Source organism: Poecilia reticulata, linkage group LG6, assembly GCF_000633615.1.
Source record: "Poecilia reticulata strain Guanapo linkage group LG6, Guppy_female_1.0+MT, whole genome shotgun sequence".
Classification (NCBI taxonomy): Eukaryota; Metazoa; Chordata; class Actinopteri; order Cyprinodontiformes; family Poeciliidae; genus Poecilia; species Poecilia reticulata.
Window position 1 is genome coordinate 9,069,809 of NC_024336.1, and position 24,693 is coordinate 9,094,501.

Sequence of the window (24,693 nt, forward strand, 5' to 3'; positions counted from 1 at the left end):
ATGTTTTTTTACTATTACATTTCAACTTAGAAGTTAAATATATGCCTGGCTTTTTTTTTCTGTAACACTTTATTATTATGAAATTCACATGGACCAGAACGTTAAAATTAAGTTTTAAATCTGAGCCAGGAACATGACTAAGTTTATAATATTGGAAAAATATGATGTTACCCCAAAGACAACGATGCAGTTGGCATAGCCCCAATAGTTCTCATCAAAGCTCAACAGTACTGGTGCATCATCATCATTATTATTACTCTGTGCTAGCATTTAAACTTGTGTCATATTTCTATTTGCTTTCACCTGTTCTTAGGAACTTGTTTAGTCTGCATTGGAGTCAGACAGGACGCTGCCATGAACCAGACAGGCTGCCCTGAGGTCAAGGTCCCGTTTCCCGTCTTCTTCACTGTTGGAATCGTCAGTCTGGCTGAGAACCTGCTGGTCGTGGTGGCGGTGATGCGCAGCAGGAACCTCCACTCGCCCATGTACTGCTTCATGTGCAGCTTGGCTGCCTTCAACACCATCGCCAGCGTGACAAAAACATGGGAAAACCTGATGATAGTTCTCGCTGATGCGGGACACCTGGAGAGGAGGGGTCCTCCTGAGACCGACCTAGACGACGTGATGGACTCCCTGCTCTGCATGTCGTTTGTAGGCTCCATATCCAGTTTCCTGGCCATTGCTGTTGACCGGTATGTATCCAGATCTGCTGACGGATGACGGATACAGTGAGTGATGCCAAAAAAAAAAAAAAGTTAGTCGTCTTAAAGCAGTAAACAGGTTTCGGACTTCGCAAATCAATCAATCAATCAATCAATCAATCAATCAATCAATCAATCAATCAATCAATCAATCAATCAATCAATCAATCAATCAATCAATCAATCAATNAATCAATCAATCAATCAATCAATCAATCAATCAATCAATCAATCAATCAATCAATCAATCAATCAATCAATCAATCAATCAATCAATCAATCAATCAAAGTTTATTTGTATAGCACATTTCAGCAGCAAGGCATTTCAAGGACTTTACATAATAAAAAAAATAATAAAATAAAAATAAAAACAGCATGTGACATTGAATAAACAGTGAGAAAGAGATTTTGAAAAAAAAGATTAAAAAAGATAAAAACATACTTTTGTTACGGAATTTACAGGACAAGGTTTCCAACGTTGCAGCACCAGGCTCTGTCCTTCTCTTACACAGTGGTATATTTTTTTTACTATTATGTGAACCACTGTGTGAACTGTATGTCCTGCACACTGGGCAAGGGCACAATGCAACTATGTTACCTAATTCAATTGCACTTTGCAATTCCTTCATGAAGAACTAGTAATGGTGTCTAATGGTGTCTTTGGACAATCTAATGTGTTTTTTCACCATGTATTGACCATAATGCCGTATTGACCCTAACGCCCAACACATAACGCTGTGCTTTTCAGAAAACAGCCTACTCTGCCATGACTGATGTTAAAACAACCTATGTGAGTGTTAACTCCTGCAGATCTCGACAAAAAAACAGACAACTGGCCACCTAATATTGCTTTAATTCAGAAGATTTCACTGTAAAAATGGTCATTGGGTGCTGAGCGGTCAGCTGCACAAAACCGACAAGGATGCAAATCAAACTTGTCATTTTATTGTAAACCTTTTGATGGAGACAGAAGACTGTGATAGATAGCTCTGTCAATCACTTTTGTCACATTTCTTGCTAATACAATCCCATTTTAAAAGGTGTGATATGTCTTAGTACAGTTTTTAGTACAGAGGCCCACAGTGCTATTAGTTTGACCACTGGTGTAGTGACTGGTATCCAGCCACAATGATGAAATGTTCTTTACCCTCTCATTTTGGCTTGTCACTCCTCAACAAAGCATTCCTTTGAATGATACAAAACTTTATAAAAGAGGGAAGATAATGATAAATAAATTGTGACATGACATTCAAGAAGCCACATTCAAACATTTTTGTTGCAGATTTTCAAAAAAAACAAAAAAACAACTCATTACCATTTCGATACTCAAAATGAGCCTGGAAAACATCATTAGTTTGCCCTTTTCCACCTAAAAGCATATTGATTGCTATAGGTACATACACCTTATTGTTTGATAGCTGAATGTGGCTTTCCTGAAAATAAAATAAAGGAAACTTTATCAAAGCCCAACTATTACCCTGAGGCAAAGAGATGGTATTATGGATAATAGCAACATGTTGCCTTGCAGAAACGGTTGATCATTGTAGTTTAAGTTAACTTTCCAGCACACATCTGTCAAAAGACAAGGTGAAAGGGATCTAATGAACTCTGTTTGTAGCTCATTTATGTTGGGACTGGTGTGACTCTCATTCACTGATCTGTTCCATACAACAAGCTGAGACCATGTTGTTAGGGCCACATAAGATCCTTAAAAACAGTTTTAAGTCTAAATTGTGTTTTTAATTAGACATTTGATCTTTGCATGCACCCGCCCCCTCACCCTGCGCCTGCTGCAGGTAGGTGCCCTGCCAGGATTACCTTGGACGGATGGATGAATTTGATCTTTGTAGATTCTAATTCAAAAGAGAGTGGATTACCAAATTAAAAAGATAATGATGTTCTTTATATGCTCATTTTTGTTTGAACTGAAACAACAAAGGATCCTTTGCTGTCTAATGATATCCATTATCTGACCAATGTATGGGTTCCAAGATTTTCCAATTACTTTCACTCTGATAAGCTTTTAACTCAACTGAAAGTTTGACTAACCACCAAGGTTTTTTTCGAAGCTCCATTAACCCCCTAAGGGCAGCTGCAAATGTAAGAAAATTAGCATATGGTCACAAGTTTCTTTGTTTTGTCTTTCTAACCCTACACACATTTGAATAACTCTAACACAACTCTAACACAAACCCTAATTATAAAATCCAAATATCCTTCAATCAGGACTGAAATGTTTTTTGTTGTTGTTTATCCTACAGTTACATCACCATCTTCCATGCGCTACGTTACCACAACATCATGACCATGCAGCGAACTGCAGCCATCTTGGGGCTCATCTGGACATTATGTGCAGTTCTGGCCGTGCTAATGGTGAAGTTCTTCAACTTTAAGTTCATCATGATCTGCTTCATCGTCTTCTTCGTTGTCTCCCTGGCAGCCATCTGCTTCCTCTACGTCTACATGTTCATGATGGCCCGCATTCATGCCAAGAACATTGCAGCGCTACCTGGTGGCGGCAGGGACAAGTCTCAGCATCAGAGGAGGTGGGGCAGCAACATGAGAGGCGCTCTCACTCTCACCATCCTGTTTGGGGCGTTTGTGGTGTGTTGGGCACCGTTTTTTGTCCACCTGGTCATCATCACAGTTTGCCCTATGAATCCGTACTGTGAATGCTACAGGTCCTTGTTCGAGCTGCATGTGGTGCTGATGATGAGCCATGCCCTCATAGACCCGGCTATCTATGCTTTCCGCATGGCTGAGCTGCGGCACACCTTCAGAAAGATGCTGTTTTGCTCTGACTGGAAATTTTGCTTGTAACAGAAATGTATTTAAAGTTTTCTAAACGTTTTTCATCCACAGAGCAAAAATAGGTTGCACTGCATTCTGATGACTGCGCAACGTTAAACCTGCTCCCCTTTGTGCTAATTATCATTTTTGTCTTTGAGTCATTCATTGGCAGGGGTTAAGTCACTGTGTGTTTCCTGTGACTTGTGTCACCAAGCAGCTGAGGCTAACAGAGGGTATGAACCTACATCACTCTTGTTTGCATTGCTACTTGGACATTTGGTCAATGGACTTTGAGCGTACAAACCACATGTTTGAACTTTTCATTTGTTGTCCTTCTGGTCTCACTGGGGATCCCTATGACCTGAAAGTGATTCCATTGTTGGCATCTTACTCTTTAAAGCAGCAGCAGCTAACTTATATCATAATGTTATTTACCTAAATGTCTCCAGGTCCTGACAGTGAAACATCTGACAGATCATCTGTGAAAGAAATCCACCTCCTCCTGATGTCTGCAGAAATGCATTGCTGGCTGCCGGTCAGAAGCAACCAATCACAGCCAGAAGGAGGGTCTCAGTGCTGTAAATCATGTTTATGTATGCACTGCTGAAGATTAACAGTGGAGAAACAAGTGATGCTGGCTATGCTAGCTAGGCTGAGCATTCAGGGCAGGCTCTGCGATGGGCAGAAAGCAAGGGGGAATGATGTGAGCAGTGCGTACGTGAGCCTGATTGACGGTGCTAAGACTCTATTCCTGGCTCTGATTGGTAGTTTCTGACCTAGTGGTATATTTCTGCAATAGGAGGTTATCTGTCTGTCACGACATTCTGACACTGTTTATAAAAGTTTCCTACTGCAGAATTCGCCCATATCAGCCTCTTAACCCATAAATGTTATCTTGAAGTTTTATGATCAAAAGATTGTTTAGATACATGTTAATTTATTATTTTGTTTCTATTTCTTAGTCAAAGTTTAAAAATTCAGAAATGAATTTAAACACCCCACATGTAGCTTCTAATGAGTCAGAACTTAAATCTTGGGTTAGATTCTGAACGTTGAAAGCGAGTCCGCCTCTTTATTCCACGGATGATCACATGCTGTGAACCTTAAATGATAAACGGCTCCAATCAGCAGCAGATCAGTCTACAACTATTTTTTTCTATTTTCTCCTTCTCTGCAGTTAAAAGAAAATAAGGTGGATAAAAATAATGGATTTCATATCTGAAATTGACATTTTTATCTCTAAGTGGATTATGAGACTTGATGACGTATTTTGGTAACACTTTATTTGAAGGGGGGGTGAATAAGACTGTCATGACACTGTGATAGACATGACATAACACCTGTCATGAACATGAATAAGCCTTCATGAATATTTATGACTGTCATAAAGTGTCATTCAGTAAATTATGACACTTTTAATACAAAGTTGACATTATTTGAAATGTCTTTATGACAACTTGACATTAACCAAGAAATCATTACTGTTTAAACTTTACCTTTGATAACATAAAGTTACCTAATTTTTAAAGTGCAATCAGTAATACTTTTAGAACAAATTTATATCAGTAATGATTCAGTCAGACATTTCTCTTTAAACAGTGTTAAATTGTTTGTGTTTGTGAGTTTTATCTCTGTTTTTGTTCCTTTGCTTAGTTAATTATTGTAGACGTACAATAACTGATTGTCAATAAAATCTTGTTATGCTGAACTGATTATTCATCTTGATTTTTAATAAATTACGTTTGATTAAAGAGACTGATCAATATCTAAAGAAAATGATAAATTCTTGATACATTATTATAATTGAAAAAACTGGCAATATGCTAAAGTCTAACATTTGCCCCCATTATACATCTGTCATGCAAAGCCACTGATAAAAAGAGTCACAGAAGAAATGACTATTTGGAAGTAATTTTGCACAAACGCAGGCCAGAGACGGGCATATAGATGACCTGATTAGCAAAAAGCTAGCCTGCTTAGAGCAGAGAGCATTATTCCTCCAGAGATCAGTGATCTGTCACCAGTATGTGAAGACTGAGAGAAGATCAGCTGACAGAAGAAGCCTGCAGCACTGTGCAGACATGGCCTGAGGAAGAAAGCGATAAATCCATGATCCACTCTGCAGGACAAAGAGTGTCATTAACTCACTGACTGACTGACTGACTGACTGACTGACTGACTGACTGACAGGCCAAACTAACAAGTTTCACTGAAGATGCCATCTTTTATGCTTTCTGGTTTTTCCCAGCTTATCCCAACCCTTTGCATATTAAATCATTCAACCACTGCTGGACTGCACATGTACCAGATCATGCTGTTCCCTCTGGGTGTCAGTGAGGGCCTAGCAATGCACAGCAACCTGAAGGTCTGGATGAGACCCAGTGAAAGAGAACTTGAGCGACATTCTGACTACAGACTGAAAAGTTTATATAATCTGCTACAGGCTAAGATTATTGTTTACCAGCTTATTGTAAAATGCATCAGCTCTACTGTGTTTTGATTCTAGTACTTTTCAAGTTATTAATTTCACATTGATTTCTTTGTTTTATTTATTATTACTATTATTATATCATTCATTAGATTAAGCATCACTGTAAATAACAAAAAATGCAATCCTGTTTGTACCTTTTTGGGATGTAAACAAATAATTTTTGATGAATGTAAAAATCCTTTTATTCCCTTATTTAATAAAGTATGCAGTATGATTTTTATTAGGTCTTTGGTCAGAGGCTTCAGGAACCCTTTATTTAACAGGGTGTACATAAGACGGACATGACACTGTCATAAACATGACTTAACACCTACATGAAGTAGATTTCTTGAATGTTTATGACTGTTGTCATGAAGTGTCATTCGGTAAATAATGACATTTTTAATGTTGCATTTAATGTTGCAAAGTTGCATAAAAACTTGCATCAAAGGTAAATTAAAATTGTCACCTTTGCAATATAAATATCATTATTTATTGAATGACTATTCATGACAACAGTTGTAAACATTCATAAAGACTCCTTTGTCGAACAGGTTTATGACAGTGTCATGTCACTCTTATGCACACCGCATCAAACCGCTGTGACACTGACTGCTAAAGGAGATTCTTCCTGCTCTGAAGAGAATTGTATGAGTTACAGCATCACATTTCCCTCTGGGATTTCAATTATCCATAAATTATCCATCATAAAGAGAGAATTCGGAAAAATATTTAATATAACAGAAAACCATGAAATAAAAATATTGGAGCCAATTTTCCTCAAGTTTATTTATGTAGCACATTTAAAAACAATCACTTTGACCAAAGTTCATCACAAAGAGTAAAAATAGACAAAATTCCAAATAACCTCAATAAAATCAACAAGGGAAATAAGATTAAAAATAAAACAAAAAACAAGCTGGAGTATAAAACAATCAAATCGGTCTGATGAAGCTCAAACTTGGATTTAAAAAACGAGTTTTCAGGAGGAACTTAAAAGACTGCAGCATGAATAACAAGGGGCAGCTTGTAGTCTGCAAAGGCTCCATCTCCACTGTGCTTAAATCAGGCCATTAGCTGCAGTAAGAACATCTGTCAAAAAGATCTCAGAGCATTTTGTGGACACTTAGGTTATGGAGGACAGTTAAAAGATAGTGCCAAACTATTTAAAATGGAGTAAAAGAAAACAAAATAACACTCAGATTTATTATCATTTTTATTAAGACATTTTATACATAAAGAGAAGAATCCATTGTAAGCCACAATGCTAACAGAAGCCAATATTTAGAAGCCAATATTTACGTTTGTTGATATCACCATTTGACGATGTGAAATGTGCAAACGGTCTCACTGCACATGGAGAAAAGCTTCAGCATGCGATCAGGAAAACCTCAGTCTGATGAAGCGGCTGAGGCAAAAACACAAACTGCTGCTTATGTGGGCAGCAGAAACTCTGTCAGTTTTGAAGAATGTTGCATATGATAGCAGCACAGAGGGGCTTGAGCACAAAAATGCAAAGTCATTGAAGTAAATATTGTTACAAGTCTGTGCACATTTATGCATCTTCTCCCATTAATAGTCTCTGCAGTGCAAAAGACTTACAATAAATCGGAGCACTGTTACAACACAAGACGGGTAACAGATGTTAATCTTTTCACCATGTTTTTTTTTTATCTCGATGTCTTTGGGAACAAACATTATGTCAGGGAAGATATACAGCCACCGACTCTTTTATTTTTTTTACAATAAATAATATGTTGCACAGATAATAACGTCGTTTACATAGTAATGCTTCATAACATTCAGGTTCAGCAGGTCGCTGCATTTTTACTGATAAAGAAGAGTCAAGCCTCTCAGTAGGGAGGTAGGCACCAGCACACAATCACAGAGAGCGCTGTGGAGCTATTTGTACATTCATGTTTTTACATGGCAGCAGCTCAGCTCACAGGGGGATCGATGTGGAGCACAGAGACAGAACGGAGCAGGAAGGAAAACTTTACGCTCTTGTCTGAGGAAACGGTGCTGCGCTTTTACACACAGGCAGATTTCAAGAGGCTGGTTGGCTGGCAACCATGGCGCTGATGCAGACACAGCTGCAGCTTGATGACGGCTGCTGTTATTACTTTATACTTGTGCAACTCTGGATTTGTTGATACAAACGGCATAAAATGAAAACGATAGATGGTGAGTTTTGCTTTTCATTTGTGTGCAAAAAGTTGATAAAAATAGACAACATGATACACGGTATGAACTTTTTTAGATATGAATTGAAATCCATGGAGCATTTAACATTAGCTGTGTTTCCATTACAAATGTTTGCAAATATTTGTCAATATTCTGCTAATGTTGAAAAAAAAACACTATTTCGCAGTAGGGGTGTTTCCGTTAAATATGAAACTGTATTAAAATCAGACATGAAGAAGCTTTTTCACACAGCAAACCATCATCCTGCAACCACTTCCTGTCGTCTTCTTCATCATTTTCACCAGTAGTAACATCCTGCTGTTGGTCACATGACTCGTGAAAAATTTGGTTAATTGATAGTTTGCGGCTGGACCCAGCTACTACTTCTGTTTTGTTGTTTAAAATTAAAGTTGCTCAAAATCATTGAGATTCAGGCTTCCACAACTATCATCACCAGAAAAGGTTTGTATTTGCATGTATAGCACAGGGTGGGTAAAAGAAAAAATCTGTTTTTATCTTTTATTAAAAAAAAAAAGAATTCTTAAAGCTGGCATTTAGACGGTTCTGAAAAATCATGAATGTTTGTTATGTTTGTTGAATACATGCTGATAATCACATAAAAAAAAAACTGGACAAAACATATCTGGAAACTATGTTTCTATGGCGATACATAAAAACACTTTTGTGTTTCACACTGAGCAGAAAATAAATAGATCCTCTAAAGGTCAGGCAATATGTGAGACAGCAGGATAAACGTGTTGCCCCCCGGAGTGAAGCAGGGATTTGTAATTATCTTGGAAAGCGTTTATGAAAGAGCAGATGGCTGTTGTGTGTGTTTTTGTGGTTGCCATGTCTGCTTTTAACAGGTGATCTGAGCGTGAGGACTATTAGTCAGAGGAGTAAGTGTATGTCACCCAGTCCTGCTGCTTTATCATCCGTTTTTCTACCTGGTTTTTGGTGTTACTCATTCACATTGTTGCAACACAGACCACTGCTGATGATCCATGTATTAGTCATGTACGTCTTCCACAGCACCGGATATCATAATGCTTTTCCACCCAGAGTGGAGGCAGCGCTTTCATCTCCAAGTCTTTGTTAGACCTCTAAAAGGGGGCAGTCGCCATTTACTTGGATGGTTTTTACCTTCTACATGCTGAACAAAGCCGAACTGCAGGCTCTGCCTCCCCACCACATAGCAATAAGTGCAGAACTCTTCATGTGTGCAAGACAGTAATAATACCCTTAATGCGACATCACTATTCCTGTCTCTACACAAAAACTTTCCTACATTCTAAGAGCTCTGGTAAACCGAGCAGCGAAAATCACTAGTTCAAGTCATCCTTTCCTTTTTTCCAATCTGCCGTGAAGTGTACACACTGTTACGTCCTCCATGGGCTGCAGAATTCTTCGGGCTCCGGTGAGACAATGAAATGTAGGTTGGTAAGAATCCAGAAAGCGAGAATGTGTTGTTTTTTTTCTGCCAAAACGAGTCTAACTTTATTCATAAACTGGGATTATGTATTTGGTTTCCAAACTGACTCAGCTCACTTTTCACATTTACGACTGAACTGTACAGCGTGATCGCCTCCTTACCACTGAGAAAATATACTTTTATGTTTTAGTTTTGAATTATTTTTATTCTGTATTATGCGTTAACAGCCCATAACTCACATAATAATTAAGTGCATCCTTTCACAGTTAACGATGCTTCAGTCTGTAACAGTATCACCTGTCATGACAGCTTTTTATTACATTTTCATACATATTAAAAACACTCAAGTTTCAGATCAGGAGTCCAAGTCAGGTTTGAAATCTTTTAGTCTCAAATTTTAGTTGTATTCAACGTCTGTTTAATTTAGCTATTAATTACCTGACCTTCCCATATGGGAATTCATTTTATTCATTTACTTATGAATAAAATGAATATGTATATGTTGTTTCTGTATCTTGAGTTGCTGAGATCACAAGCTTCTGTGCAAAAGTTTAAAACCAGGCCTTTTTCATCAAGAATTCAAGCTTTATTGCAATATTTTAAATTAAAAATCTCAAAATTGTATTATTACAATTACCTTAATTTGTGTTATGTAATCCATTTGCTCGCGATACATTTTCTGTTTAGCCACTTTATTTAAAACATGGTTAAAGATAAAGTTTTTCCTTATAAACATTTCAAGTCTGAATCTTCAAAAAAGTAGGTAAAAGTGTTGAACATGTACACATTGTGTTCTTGTATTCTCCTTTTTCATCATTCATATTATAAGGCTTTTTTTAATGAGCACTTTTCTGTTCTTCTGTAAATAATGAGGGAAAAACTGTTTTCATAAATCGTAGCGGCGGCAGCTGAGCTCTGGAGTTACTGCAGCGACAGCAGGAAGCATTTCTGCTCCACAACACTCAACGCCGCTTCTCTGATGAAAACAACACATTTCATTATTTTCATTATTACAAATCTAAAACCCTGTCACCTGTGTGTGGGTGTGGGTATGGGCTGGCACTGAGGAGCAGACAAACATCCAGACGAAGACCCAGACCTCTAGCGGCGCCTTGATTTTGACTTTTTTTGCATGTGGAAATATTTTGGCTTAAGAACTCTTAATGAGCTTATGATGCACACAGATGTCATATGAGAAAATGAAAGACGCAGAAATTATTTGTGCTTTCATGGAGCTTAGTGTTGACGCAGAGACACCGACAGTTTTCAACTGAAGTGTAATTAAAGGCCCCATGTCTCCTGACGACTGCGTCAACTTGACTGTGAACAAAGTAAAAAAAAGTTAATGTGCAACACATAGGTGTAGAGCTCCAATTCTCATGTGAATAACATTTTACAGTATGCTGAGCAGAGAGTGTAATCACCCCACTGATCAATATAACCCTGACTGACCAGGGATTCCAACAACAGGGTCATTAAAGCTGGACACAGCTCCAGGATACAGCTGTTAAAGTGGACTAAATGCTCTTGAAGCAGTGTCTGATTTCAGATGTTTATTGCATTTTTTATATATATTTTTTCAGTGATCACTCCATCACTTGATTATGTTAAACTTCTGTAACACTGTTTCCTATTCTGGATTGCATTTTGGAACATTCAAAGTACAGGTTACCTGGATCTAACATGAGAAAATGAAGAGGGCTTAGTCCGGACAGGGTAGGACAGTTTTGTTGGGACGTTACTGAATCATTTTATTTATTTACTTATTTTCATATTTAAAGTTGCGGTAGGTAACTTTAATTTAAAAAAAGTATATGTTTTTCACATATTTGTTAAAACTGTCATTATGTCCTGACAGTAGAAAATGAGAAACGATCATCTGTGAGAAAACAGAAACACTCTCTGCACCGCCATGCGTCCACCTTCACTGAATGAGTTAAGAAATCATTCTTGTCATTCATTCTCCTTCTACAATGGCTCTCTTCTTGCTAACAGCTGAACAATACACTACATTTCATATCTTGAAATACTATTGGCTGCTTAAACTATTGCTTAGATATAATCTTTTCTAGGTACGACAATCAAAATCCTTCAACTTTTCTTTATATTGTACTTGATGTTACTCTTTAGATTCCTTTACAGTGTATTTAGCTATGTACTTTGATGTCTGAAATAGTTCCACTGTACGACCAGTAAAGTATCAGTCAGCTGAAGGACTTCACACACTGTCATTAAACGCTGATGACTTGCTTCTGTTCATCTCTGCCCCACTAATGTGTTTATATGTTTTTGCACCTGTCAATAAAATTGCATTTTTTACATTTTAAAACCATTACATCCACAAAAAAGGAAGAGTGGTGTTGATTCAAGCATATTCCAAACCCCCTGAACACTGCATTACAACGACTTCATGTTTTATCCCCTAAAGCGCTGAATTCCATTTCTAAAGCTTTTTGGCCTCCTTTCGTAACATCAGTGAGAACTCCCAGGATCCTGTCAGGGCATCATTGCCCAGGCCGTTCCGCCACGCGGGTTAGTCCTAATTGCCAAGGATGTGCACATCACGGTTTTGAAGCAACACTGGCTGCGTAGGGTTGCCATCATCAGCAATTAACAGTGAATATCTAAGCTCTCTTTCAGTCTGCATGGCTCACTTGATAGAAGTGAAAAAGATCTGTCAGGCTGCCTTGTCGGTCATAGTTCTGTAGGGTAGGACAGTAATGTCGTTGATTAGAAAAGGAGAGCCAAAAGAAAAGCGAAACCACACAGAGGAGGACATGTCAGGGGAGAATGAAAGAAGGGTAGATTTCTGTGACGCATTTTTAAATGACTTGTGATTTCGGATGGGGCTGATAGAGCGTTTGGATAATGTATCTAATAAATCAGCCTCTTTGTGTGTGTTTTGGATGCAGTGCATTAGCACATTAGGAAACACTTCACTGTTTCTGGCTCCATTCTGGCTCGTCCTTTTTAACAGTTGGCGGAAAAACAAACGTTCAACTAAAAACTGTTTTGACTGTAATACGTAAGTGGAAAACCCCCCCAAAACCAACAAAACACAGTTTCCATATGCTGGACATTGAATTTCCGGAACCAGTCTCAGTTCAAGTTCATTCATCCAACTTTGGGTTTTTTTTGTGTGTGTGTGTGCGTGTGGGTGTGTGTGTACATGTGTGTGTGTGTTCTTTTCCTCCATTTTTTCTTTTCAGAACTTACCGGTGAGGGAGCAAAGGTTGCTGCAGACGTTTCTTAAGCTGTAGCAACAGATTATCTCCTTGAACGTCTTCCTCATCTCCTGACTCCTGAAGGCGTAGATCAGCGGGTCGATCACGGCGTTGCACATGATGAGGATGAGGTACATGTTGAAGTGGGACATGAAGCACACGCAGTACAGGTTGCGAGGGCAGGAGATCATCAGGATGAGGTGCAGGAAGAAGGGGGCCCAGCAGACGATGAAGATGCCCAGGAGGATGGTGAGGGTGATGGCGCCCTTCATGCTGGTGCGCTGGTGGATGGAGTTGTAGCCTGGCAGTGCGGCGATCCGCTTGACGTGCGAACGGGCCAGCATGAACATGTGGCTGTACAGGGAGGCCATGATGAGCAGCATGGCAAAGAACATGGACACCAGGCAGATGATGACAGGGGTGGTCTCAGAGTAGATGATGAAGACGATCCCACAGCCGGTGCAGAAGGTCCAGATTCCTCCAATGATGCAGCCTGCTCTCCTCACCGTCATGATGTTGTGGTACCTCAGAGCGTAGAAGATGGTGACATACCTGTGGAGGGAAACATATCATACATGGTTTGCATTTCAGTTCTTGGTGTGAAATTATGGAACAAGTTAAATGAGGAGTTAAAAAAGTTTAAATTTTATACAATATCAGAAGGCAATATAAGGAGGTCATTTTCACAAGATATAGAAATATGAGGAGAGATAGCACTAAGTCAGGAGAGTGTGTGTGGAGAAGGATGTATGTATGTATATATCTAAACATATATAAGCCCAGATAAAATGGAAAATTAATTAACCTATGTTTTTTTATTTGATTTAATAATGAGGCTCCATCTGAAAATATTGTAAGAGTTTATGGGGTATGAGTTTATAGTTTTCTTACTTCTTCCTACTCCTTTTCGAGCATGTTAAGATTATGGTACAAAAAATGTGTCTTTTGCATTCCTTGTTTATGTGTGTGATTTTAGACTGCCATTATGTTTGAAAATAAATAAAAATAAAATAAATAAATAAAACATCACTTATTAGCTTTCTAGAGTTATCTTTATAAGGTTAAAGGTGTTTATACACCTGACAGATTTGGGACCAAAATTGCAAAATGTGTTCCATTTTCAGCTGCTGTGGTTTTCTTTCTTTAACTCTGCACCGTTAATCCCAAACCCTTTGAAAAACTTGTTCCTCCCTTCGCCTGTGGAGGCGCTACACCAAGAACTGCTGAAGGAAACAACACTTGAGCCTCTGAAGAAGATGCTAAGTGCAACTTCCTTCTTCACGCAATGTGAACAAAAAATGAACTGGCACCAGATTTTAGCAGTTGTTGGATTTCCCCTTTGTCTTTAACAAAAGTCATTCTCCATTTAGGGCTAAGCTTGCATGATGTTTTGGTTGTATTTACCCAGAATGCCTTGTGCTATAGACAGTTTCCTGTTTTTGGGGCAGTCTCCAGTCCACTTGCCATTTGAATCACACCAGAGTTCACTTCAGCCAAATCAAGACCTCAGTTTGCAGGAGATCATAGTTCACTTTTTCTTCCAGAGAGATAATTCACACCTCCTGAAATGAACTGGACTAAATAGGGCCTGTGTGAATGCAGCCTAAACTTCCAAAATACTCCTTCACATTTCTGAGGGCTGACTCTAAATGCTAGGGGAAAAAAACAGGAGTTCAATACAGACAATAACAATACTGCATTATAATATTAAAAGATACAATAAGAATAATGGGGGTGTTTTGCTGTGGAAGATGAATCAGCAGAATTTACCTTTTCAGGTCACGTGATCACCACTTAAAGTTTGACACAGAAGAAGCCAAGATAACCAATGGTTTCAGATTTAAAACATTGTTTTTTATCTGCTCTCTTTCATTAAGCCAAAAATCATCCAATACTGTTTTTGCATGCTCTACTTTAAGCGGTAGATAAGAGAATCCATTTTTTGGGCTCTGCCTTTAGCCACTGTGCCAATGAACCATCAGCTGTCATTGGCTGACGGTTGCTGGCTGTGAGAGCAGATAGGGCTGCTTTGCCTGCTTTTGCAGGGATGTTTGAAGAACTGATGAGACGCTGTGTCTGTACTGTCACTAACTTGGCTTACTAACAACTTTAAATCGATGGTGCTTCAATATAAAGTGATGTCATGGTGAAACAATAAACACACCCTCACTTGTTTTGGTCTTAACATGTAAGATTAATCCAGTTTTATGTATTAAGTTGTGCTTTGCAACATTTTGTAAACATAACCTCTGAGATTTTTTTAATTATCTAATCAATAAATAGAATATTAAACACCACATTAATCCCTTAACTGTCATGATGACACCAGAGTCCTCAATATACTTGCATGTGAGCATTTTGAGGGTCGCCGTGGAAACAGTGAAATCAGAACTTTTTTACATCAAGATTTGCTGAAAGTTATTACATATATTTGATACTGATTTTCCTCTTATATGATTTCTTGATGCTCTACTTTTATTAAAATAGTAACAGAGATAAACATTTTAGTCTCACAGGAGAAAAAAATAGATATTTTGATCTGGACAGAGGTTTGTATAAATGCAGACCTGTAGAGGTCAAAGGTGATGGCATGTACAGGTTATGTATGCATAGAAGTGTATTGTAGCATTATTGTTTCTGGGTGCACAACTTGGTGTTGTAAGGTTATCATAGTGCTTTGGAAAAGTAGTAGGTAACACCTTGAACTTTTTTCCATTTCATTAAACTAAGGACTCGCCCAAAGAACCGCCCCAAAACCTAACGGGCCGGTCTGACAGATAAAAATATTTCATGGTGATGCTGCAGGAACAGGTGCTAGGAGATAATAAAATACACATTTTGTTAATTATCTGCATCAGCTAGTAGAAATTTGCATTTTAATGATTTAATGACACATTAAATAGACTGTCTATTCATTAAATGGTTTACTGTAATTTGTTTTACTCAACCTATATTTAACCAGATAAGTTGATTGAGAACAAATTCTCTCATTTTTTGCTCGAAACTCAAACGGTTGAATTTGTCCAGAGGTTAATTTACACACAGGAAGAGTACATCGAATAAGGGTGAATACTAATGCATGTAACACTTTATAGATTTTTACTTAAATTATACATCATTTTCTGTCCACCTCGCAATTTTTTGCCATGTGGTTTTTCTCAAATGACATAATTGAAGTTTTCATTTGTAACGTGACAAGATGTGGACAACTCAAAGGGTTAAAAACTGTTGTGTGGCACATAGAAACGGTCAGTACCTGTCCACGGCGATGGCCAGCAGGCTGCACATGGACGCCACAACCGAGATGCAGATCATGGAGTCAAACACGTTGTCCATCTGTCTGATGAAGTGCTCCTCCACCACCAGCTGCCTGTTGTTCAGCAGGTAAATGATGATGGTCTCCCATGCGTTGGACACGCTGACCAGCATGTCCGCCACAGCCAGACTGCAACCAAGCAGACACAGTTAATGACGGGCGCTTTTGGCCAAAACCACACGTTCCTAAAGTTTCTGCACAGACATGCTTTCACCAGCAGCCAGCAGATAAGCTGGCAGACCTTCCTGCTGAGCAGTGATGCATTTAAATTCCTGCCTCCCAGCGGGAGAGTCAGTTAAATCAATCAATGATTTAATGTGCAACCTTCCCTCTCTGCGGGTTTGAGCCATTTTCTTGTCGCTCATGTAGCAATGCCGATCCTAACTATGATTCATGGGGGATAAATTGATACTGCTGACAGATGCACTTTGCTTTAAAGCAGCATGTTAGCAGGTGTTTGAGGCAACGGCCTTTTGAACCAAATCCAGTGCCTGAGAGTTACCACCCTACACATCTAGAAGCATCCCCTTCTCTACCTGAATCTCAGCACATGGCTCATTTCTAGACCTCAGTGGAGCTGACTGGCATGATGATGAGGGAATTCAACCATTTCATTCAGGTGTTCTGGAGAATTACCGCTGACTTTTAAGGAATCAAACAGAATCCAACAAAAGCGGTTTGTGTCGTTTTGTTGCACCTGAGTTTTTACTGTCCACTCCTTCACTGGTGGTGGATATGTGGCAGGGAGAGTTTTCTTCTCTCTCTGAAGGTCAATACACATTTTTGGAAACATAGAGACATTTCTTTGACATCATTCTCTTCTTGCATCTTAACATTTTCGGACTTCTTTCAGCTTATTCTTGCTCTGGGTACGGCTTCTTTTTTGTGGTGTCCAAGAAAAATTAAGTGGATTTGTGCTCCAGTGGGAGGGACCTATAAACTATAAAGACTTCCTAGAAGTTCTTTCCTTAAGCTCTTGTGAAGCATGAAATGTCCTGGTTAGAAAGAAAAACTTGTTCTTATCACCCTGAGTCTAAGAACAGATATATTTGTTCTAGCAGAGTATGTACAGACCTTGTGTCGGAGGATCTTTTTACATTACTGACCATCCTAAATCTACATTTAAACTGTTAGTGAGAAGCAAAGTGTGATGGGTAAATGACAGAGATTACATAATTTCTGAACAGAATGTAGTTTTATTTTGCTAAGCAAGGATTTTACCTTGTAATGTAGCTACCTCGCCAGTAAGAAAATAGGTGAAGCTTGTTTTGTTCTGCAATGACTTGCAGTCAATTACAACGGTAGAAGAAGTACAAGAATAAAATCTTCACATTTCAAGAACTTCCATTTTAACAAATATTTCATAACAGTTATACAAGACTTGAGTTTTTTTTAACAGAAATTTAATTTTCAAAGTTCAAAGTTGGAAAAATAATTTTCAATTAGGAAAGTCAGAAGATTTTTACTAACTTGTATCTCAGAATGCAATATGGAAGCTCTCTGTTTAAAATATAATTTTATACTGTTAAAGAATATTTTACTAAGTCTTTCACATGAATAGTGTTAGATTGGGGAAAATGTGCTGATTTTTGAATCTGTAAATCTGTTCTATGTTGTCAAACAGGTGATATTTATGGAATACGTGATCTGACTACAGATCACTTAGTAGTCAGGGATTTAAGTGTCAAATCAAAAATTTGATTAGGTAGTTAATTTGTGATTTAACAAAGTACATTTTTATATTGGAAGAGATTAGTTTTGGAATCAATCAATCAAATTTTATTTGTGTAGAACATTTAAGCAACAAGGCATTTCAGAGTGCTTTACATCATAAAAACACAAAAACACAAAGTCATGCAACATAAAATCAACAACTGAAAAAGTACATTTGGTCAAATGCCATTGTTAAATTCTTAAAACATTATGTTTCAAAGGGCTCTAAGTGTTTCAGCAGCTTTGCAACGTTCTGGAAGTTTGTTCCAAATTTGTGATGCATAGAAGCTGAATGCTGCTTCTTCATGTTTGGTTCTTGGAATTCTGGGAAAAGCTCATTAAGAAGTGAAATCATCATTTGAAACCTGATTGTTGTGTTTACTCAGCTTGTATTTGTCTCATACTACAATTTGCTTGATTATCTGAAATACAGGGGGTAAAAAAACCCCAGAAGAAATCCATCAAGTGCTTGTTTAGAGCCTTGTAACTGTTGGAAACAGCAGTAATGTATTCATAAGATTTTCTTTAAAACTAGTTGGTTCAGATGCTCAATGTATTTTATTTTATATTTTCTTTGAAGAAAACAAAAGCTGCATATTTTAATCCGCCCTGGAGAACAAAGTCAGATACTGCCTGACACTGTGCTCAAAACAACAAAGCGAAACAGAATGAACATTCAAAATGAACTCTAGCGATCCTTTAATCTGACTGTATCAATGTAGGAGTTACTGTTACTGTCAAAACAGGTCCTGCCTCCAGATGAATAGGAATCTGAGCATCTTTGAATGTCAGTTTACATAAGATGACCAGATTCTCTGTTCGAAGGGGGAAACAATGTGTTCTGAGTCAAACTGCCTGCTCACGAATGTAAATGCTTTCTAAGCGCTCGGAAAGAGATTCCCCCATGCCGGTGTTCCAGCAATCATTTCAACCATCTGAAGTTTGTTTTGTAAATCTGCAGAGAGGAGACACTTTTCCAAAAAATAAAAAAATAAAATAAAAAAAAAAAGGAACTCAAGGACAAGTTCAACATTGATTTTGAAAGTTTTGCACAAAGAAGCTGCTGATGCGTTGTGCTGTGGATTTGTTATTGAATTGTTTGGCAGTAAATGCTACATCGTAACAAACCCCAGCATGCTCCACGTTTGTGGCCTTACATATTACAGAAATCACAAAAAATGACGCAAGTTAACGACTTATCGTACTACATCCAAAAATCCAAAATTCATTGAAATCATATGTCAAATGTCTGATCACTGAACAAAGTTTTACTTCGTAGTACATTTTTGTATCTATGCATTTTAAAAGTAAATATGAAGGACTCATGAAATGTCAGTCTGAATAAGGCTGGAATTTAAAAGAATGTAGTAAACCTTACCATATAGTCTATATAAAATTAATAACTCCAACCTCAGTGACATAAGATATTACATAATGTTATCAATTGTAATAAAAACTAGGCTAAAGGGGTTCTGTGGTGGCGTAGGGGCAAAGCACAACCCATGCATTAAGGCCTTTGTCCTCATGCCGGTGGTCACAGGCTCAATTCCCGACCTGGTGACATTTGCTGCATGTCTTTCCCTCTTTAAAGGCCACTAGAGCCAACAAAACCCTTTTAAAAAAATCCCACTAGCCTAAAATGCAGAACCGGGCTGTGAAGTGCCATCTTTTTTTATATATATAAAACAATAACCTTTGATGAAAGGAGTTTTCTAGGTTCAGCATGGGAGGTTCTGTTTAGTTGAAGAAGACTTCACCACATCTAAGAAACACAACTTACTGTCGTCTCCCGAAGAGTGCAGTGCAACAGAATCAATTCTTGTCTTGGTGAAAACATTTAGAGAAAAGTATAGTGACAAGAGGACCAACAAAGGAGGCATTTATGTCCAACAAAAACACAACAGAGAAACCTAAATGCTGCAGGAAGAAGAAAAATGAAAAAGATTGGACCAAAGTGAAGTTCTCTGATGCATCATTTTATTTGTTCTGAACACACACTGAGAACAGAAAAAGTTTTACAGTTTTTAAAACTTGTTGTGGTGCAAAATGCAATAACATTGACAATAAATATTTACCTGCAGACAAAAAAGTACATGGGTGAGTGGAGGTTCTTGTTCTTTACTATTGCCGTGATGACCATGATGTTTTCCAGCAGTGAGATTATCCCTAGAATCAGAAACACCTGAGGAGAGAACACACAGTATCAGGAAGTGTGGGTAAAGAAACGCCAAGCCGGGTCATGGCTCGTCATGGGTTCACAGGGTCAACGTTCCCGGGTCCGGATACAAACCTCCACAGCAATGTGGACCTGTTCACAGGCTGCGGGTTTGAGGGTGGAGGCCTGGTCCTGCAGCAGCGGCGGGGTGGGGGTGTTGTTCTGGTGATGGTAGGAGAAGGTCCAGGTGGAGTTACCCAGCAGCTCCTCCTCCTGGTAAGTCGACATGTTCATCCTGTTCATCGCCGCTGAACTCTGAATAATCCTCACTCTATCTGCACACCATTTTTGGAACGAACCTGACACAGATAACAAATATCAAAATGAAAGTCATTCGATATTGTTGCTTGTAGGATTCTGCTGTATTAATGTCATTCCCTCACATGTCGATCTTGAACAAACTGGATTCAAAGATCAGCCAAAGTGACTGAATGTAGCATCTCAGTTAGCATTCGTCCTAGCTTCAGCATAATATTTCTCACTTGTGATTCTTGTTCATTTCTTGGTCGGTTTGGGAAATTTCTTTTAGTTACAGTTGATACTGTATGAACTGTCCTCTGAGCTCCCTCCCCCCAATCCCCCTTCTTTATGCTCAGGCGTTGGAGCTTTTGTTCTTCCACAGAAGGATTAGCAGTTCACTCCCAGGTCTTTGTCATTGTCTATTAATGTAGCAAAGTTGCATTTTTTATGTGATGGATGGAATATTTTATTTCTCTTGGAGGAAATAGGATTGTCTTTGTCTTTCAATTTCTACTAAACCTCAGAGTTAAGACTTTAATCCTTAAAAATGATGACTTGTGTTTTGACTTGTAAACAAACTACTTATTTTACCTCAGTAAGGTTTCAGGATATTAATCAGTCAAGAGGTGAAGAAGTATGTGCATGCTTTTTTTTACTTAGACGTTTTACTTTAACAAAGTACAACAGAGTATTAAGGGAACGCTAAGAACACAAAGTAAATAAAAACACAAAAATAAAGTCAGAATATAATGAAAATAAACTTATACAAGAATAAAGTCATAATATTACCAGAATAGAGTCATAATATTACAACCATATTATGGTAATATTATAACTCTATTCTGGTAATCATGACATTACTGTCAGAGTATTGATTTTATACTCAAACTTTATTTTTGAACGACTTTCTTCATTCTCATGATATGCCTTTATTTCCATAATACTATGACTTTGTTCAGGTAAATCCAATCAAATTTTCTTCCTATAACACCTTTCAGCGACAAGGCATTTCAAAGTGCTTTACATCATAAAAACACAAAATCATAGAACAGTCGACAACTGAAACATTACATTTTGTCAGCTGCCATCTTTACACATCAGTTTGTTGATTAATGTTTAATTGATTATGTTTCAAAAACTATATGAACAGGTGGGTTTTTAGTCTAGATTTAAAGGAACTCAGTGTTTCGGCCGTTTTGCAGTTTTCTGGAAGTTTGTTCCAGATTTGTGGTGCATAGATGCTGAATGCTGCTTCTCTATGTTTATGACTTTTTTCTAATAATTTCTTGACTTTATTGTTTTATTTTTATTTTATTTTATTAGTATGGCTCTAATACTCGGCTCTAATACTCATACTGATACTTAGAAATAAATGTAATCAAGAACATTTAGTTTTTTTCTTAATTACATTCATTAGCCTCACCAATATCTGAATGCTGATGTGTAAAATCAAGAAATCTCTTGAATTGAACATGTCTGACAACATGAAATAGCAACACATCATAAAGAAATCCAACAACAGATTCCTCTGGTTCTGACGGTTCTGCAGCTGGCGGCTCCAGGCTTGATCTGCGCTGTGGGACGGGTTGGCAGTGTGGTTTAGGGTTGTTTGGTATCCTGCATCTCTCCCTGTGCCCCAAGGTTAAATGAGAGCAAAACTGAACGTTGTAGCATATGCACCATCCCCACTGTGAAACATTGTTAGGGAAGTGCGACGCTGGCGTAATGCAACTTTCAGCAAGAACAAGGAAGCTGATTAGATCTATGGGGAGCAAAATATAGGGCAATACAAGGAAAATAATCTGTTAGAGGCTCCAAAGACTGGAAAATGAGGTGGAGCTTTCAGGTTTCAGGATGACTCTACACATACAGTTGGATCCGATCTGCAGTGAAAAGGATGTTTAAACATGTTTAGGTGTTAAAACGGCCTAGTCTAAATCAAAATGTGTCTTCAGAAATCTGTGGCAAGTGTTAAAAACTTGATGTTCACAGATGCTCTTCATCCATTCTGACTGAATTCATGTGACTTTACTAAGAAAATAGCATCAATTTGATCCTGTGTTGTTGTGAAGACAGTTTTATAAAAGAGATCATTGACCTCAAGGAGTTTTATCCTGGTTACATGAAGGTTGAAGAAGAACTTTGGTCTATAGAAAAGCGAAGCTGCCAAAGCAGACTTTTCACATTTTTATTTACATTTGGAAAAAAAAAAAGAGAACACAACATCCATCCATCCATCCATCCATCCATCCATCCATCCATCCATCCATCCATCCATCCATCCATCCATCCATCCATCCATCCATCCATCCATCCANCATCCATCCATCCATCCATCCATCCATCCATCCATCCATCCATCCATCCATCCATCCATCCATCCATCCATCCATCCATCCATCCATCCATCCATTTTCTTGCACCCTTGTCCCTTAATGGGGTCAGCAGGGTTGCTGGTGCCCATCTCCAGCTAACGTTCCGGGCGAGAGGCGGGGTCACCCTGGACAGGTCGCCAGTCTGTCGCAGGGCAGAGAACACAACATTTGCTATTTAATCTATTTTATAAACTCCCACATCAAAGCTCGTGGCTGTAAAATAAGAGAATATGTGAAGACTCCACAGGAATTACAATCCTTGCCAGGCACAGCAAGCCTTGAGGCAATACTGTGTTCATCTGGGGATAAATAAAGCAGGACTAACATTCTTTTTGATCAGATCAAAAATGTGGAAAGCGGAATGACACGGCACCTCTGACTGGGCCCCATAAAACGGCCAACGGGTTACGGCCTCAGCCTGCGCTGATGAGGTGATATGCAACGAACTTGAAAGAGTAGCTTTGAAAGATGCCTGAGGTCAGACGTTTTACAGCTCGTGATCTGAAAAGGGAATTCTTTCACCAATGTCATATGACACTTCTTGGGTTGCTTATAGGTTTCACAGACACAATATACACTTCTATCCAATCCTAAACATATGGGCCTTCCTCAGGGAGCCTAAACAACACAGTAGGTAAGAATATAGATTTTTTAGATCAACTGAGAAACTATCAGGCAAAGATGATCTAAGCTGAGTTAACTTCAGTTAGACAAATAGCTAGTCAAATCAGCCTGGTCATGTATCAGTACCTCTCAGAGAGAGACAGCAGGACTTTATTATTCTTTTTTACCGAAACAAGCCTCCGGTCAGTAGGTGGCAGCAGTGTGCAGCTTAATCAACAGGTTTTCTGTTCAAGCCAGTAGAAGAAGAACAGAAGAACTGGAGCAGAAGAGGAAGTTTCTGCTTCATGATGTTAATATATCTGCCTCCATAGAGGAGAGAAGGAGATGTTTGAGGTGTGAAAAGAGATTAGTAAAACAAGTGTGACAAACTATTAGGGCCAGACTAAGATACAAAGATACTAAGATTTAAAGATACAAGAATAAAGTCATATTAGGAGAATAGCTGTGCTATTGGCAAAATAAAGACTTAATATTCCCAGAAGAAAGTTGCAAAATTATATGAAAAAGTCATTAAAATATGAAAAAAGTCTTCGTAGAACATGTGACGTGATCAGCTCAGATTGTTTATTTGCAGCTGATAATAATTTGATGCTAAAAGATGGAGTATTTCCTAATTTGTAAACTGATATCAACTATTGCTTCACAAGATGCTTATTGTTCCTCATTCTGATGCAGTTTGGTGTAGAGTTCTCATAAAATCAACTTTATTGTCTTATTGAAAACAAATTGGGGGCTCACCGACTGCAGTTTTCTGGCTGATTGCTGATTCTGATTTTGGCCGATACCAATTTTTTCTCTGAAATGCTGTTAAATATGGTAAGGAAGTAGCCGAGGTGGTAACAGTGGGGTAATTGTTGTTAACTGCAAATATACAGACAAGACCTGGTGGGCCGGGCTAACAGTCAAACCTCTATAAGTAGAGCAGAAGAGGACAGTGGTTGATTTTTAGATCTTTCCAGAGGTGAATGTGATCGGCTTCACATGTAAGTATCGGCCGATCACCCAAAATGAAGGATATTATGGCCAGTTTATCGGCGCAGCCCTGAAACAAACAAACAAAGCTCTTAGTCTGGTCCTAACACTCCGTCATAAGCAAGTGACTGAAACTCACAAAAAAAGTCTAGGAAATAGACGAAGCCCACATAACCACTGGGTTAACAATACTGTTTCAAAATTTGCACAAAAATGTTAAGAACCTCATGAAAAAGAATCAGTTGAAGAAGCTGACTAGTGGCCATTTACAATTTTAAAAAGTTTTACTATATTTAGTCTAAAAATATGCATCCCAGTGAATCCTTTGCAATTTTTCTCTTAAAAATCACTGAGCAGTCTAGATGACATGGTACTAACGGAATTAATAAACTGAACTTGGAAATTGTTTTAAGACTTCAAATTGAAGTTGTTGCAGC

At 38.3% G+C, this 24,693-nt stretch overlaps 2 protein-coding genes across 2 annotated transcripts in view; one reads left to right on the top strand and one right to left on the bottom strand.

Moving 5' to 3' along the window:
* Nucleotides 1-3,831, top strand: part of mc2r (melanocortin 2 receptor) — a 10,465-nt gene extending 6,634 nt beyond the window's left edge. Inside the window, exons 2-3 of the mRNA XM_008411098.2 lie at nucleotides 314-692; nucleotides 2,963-3,831. Coding sequence (XP_008409320.1) covers nucleotides 314-692; nucleotides 2,963-3,521 — 938 coding nt within the window. The 3' untranslated portion in view covers nucleotides 3,522-3,831. The remainder of the gene's footprint in view (nucleotides 1-313; nucleotides 693-2,962) is intronic.
* Nucleotides 3,832-11,399: 7,568 nt separating this feature from the next.
* LOC103465896 (melanocortin receptor 5) overlaps nucleotides 11,400-24,693 on the bottom strand; it is a 29,688-nt gene continuing 16,394 nt past the window's right edge. The window contains exons 2-5 of the mRNA XM_008411103.2: nucleotides 20,121-20,344; nucleotides 19,906-20,012; nucleotides 16,058-16,246; nucleotides 11,400-13,353 (exon numbers count right to left, since the gene is read on the bottom strand). Coding sequence (XP_008409325.1) covers nucleotides 12,783-13,353; nucleotides 16,058-16,246; nucleotides 19,906-20,012; nucleotides 20,121-20,344 — 1,091 coding nt within the window. The 3' untranslated portion in view covers nucleotides 11,400-12,782. The remainder of the gene's footprint in view (nucleotides 13,354-16,057; nucleotides 16,247-19,905; nucleotides 20,013-20,120; nucleotides 20,345-24,693) is intronic.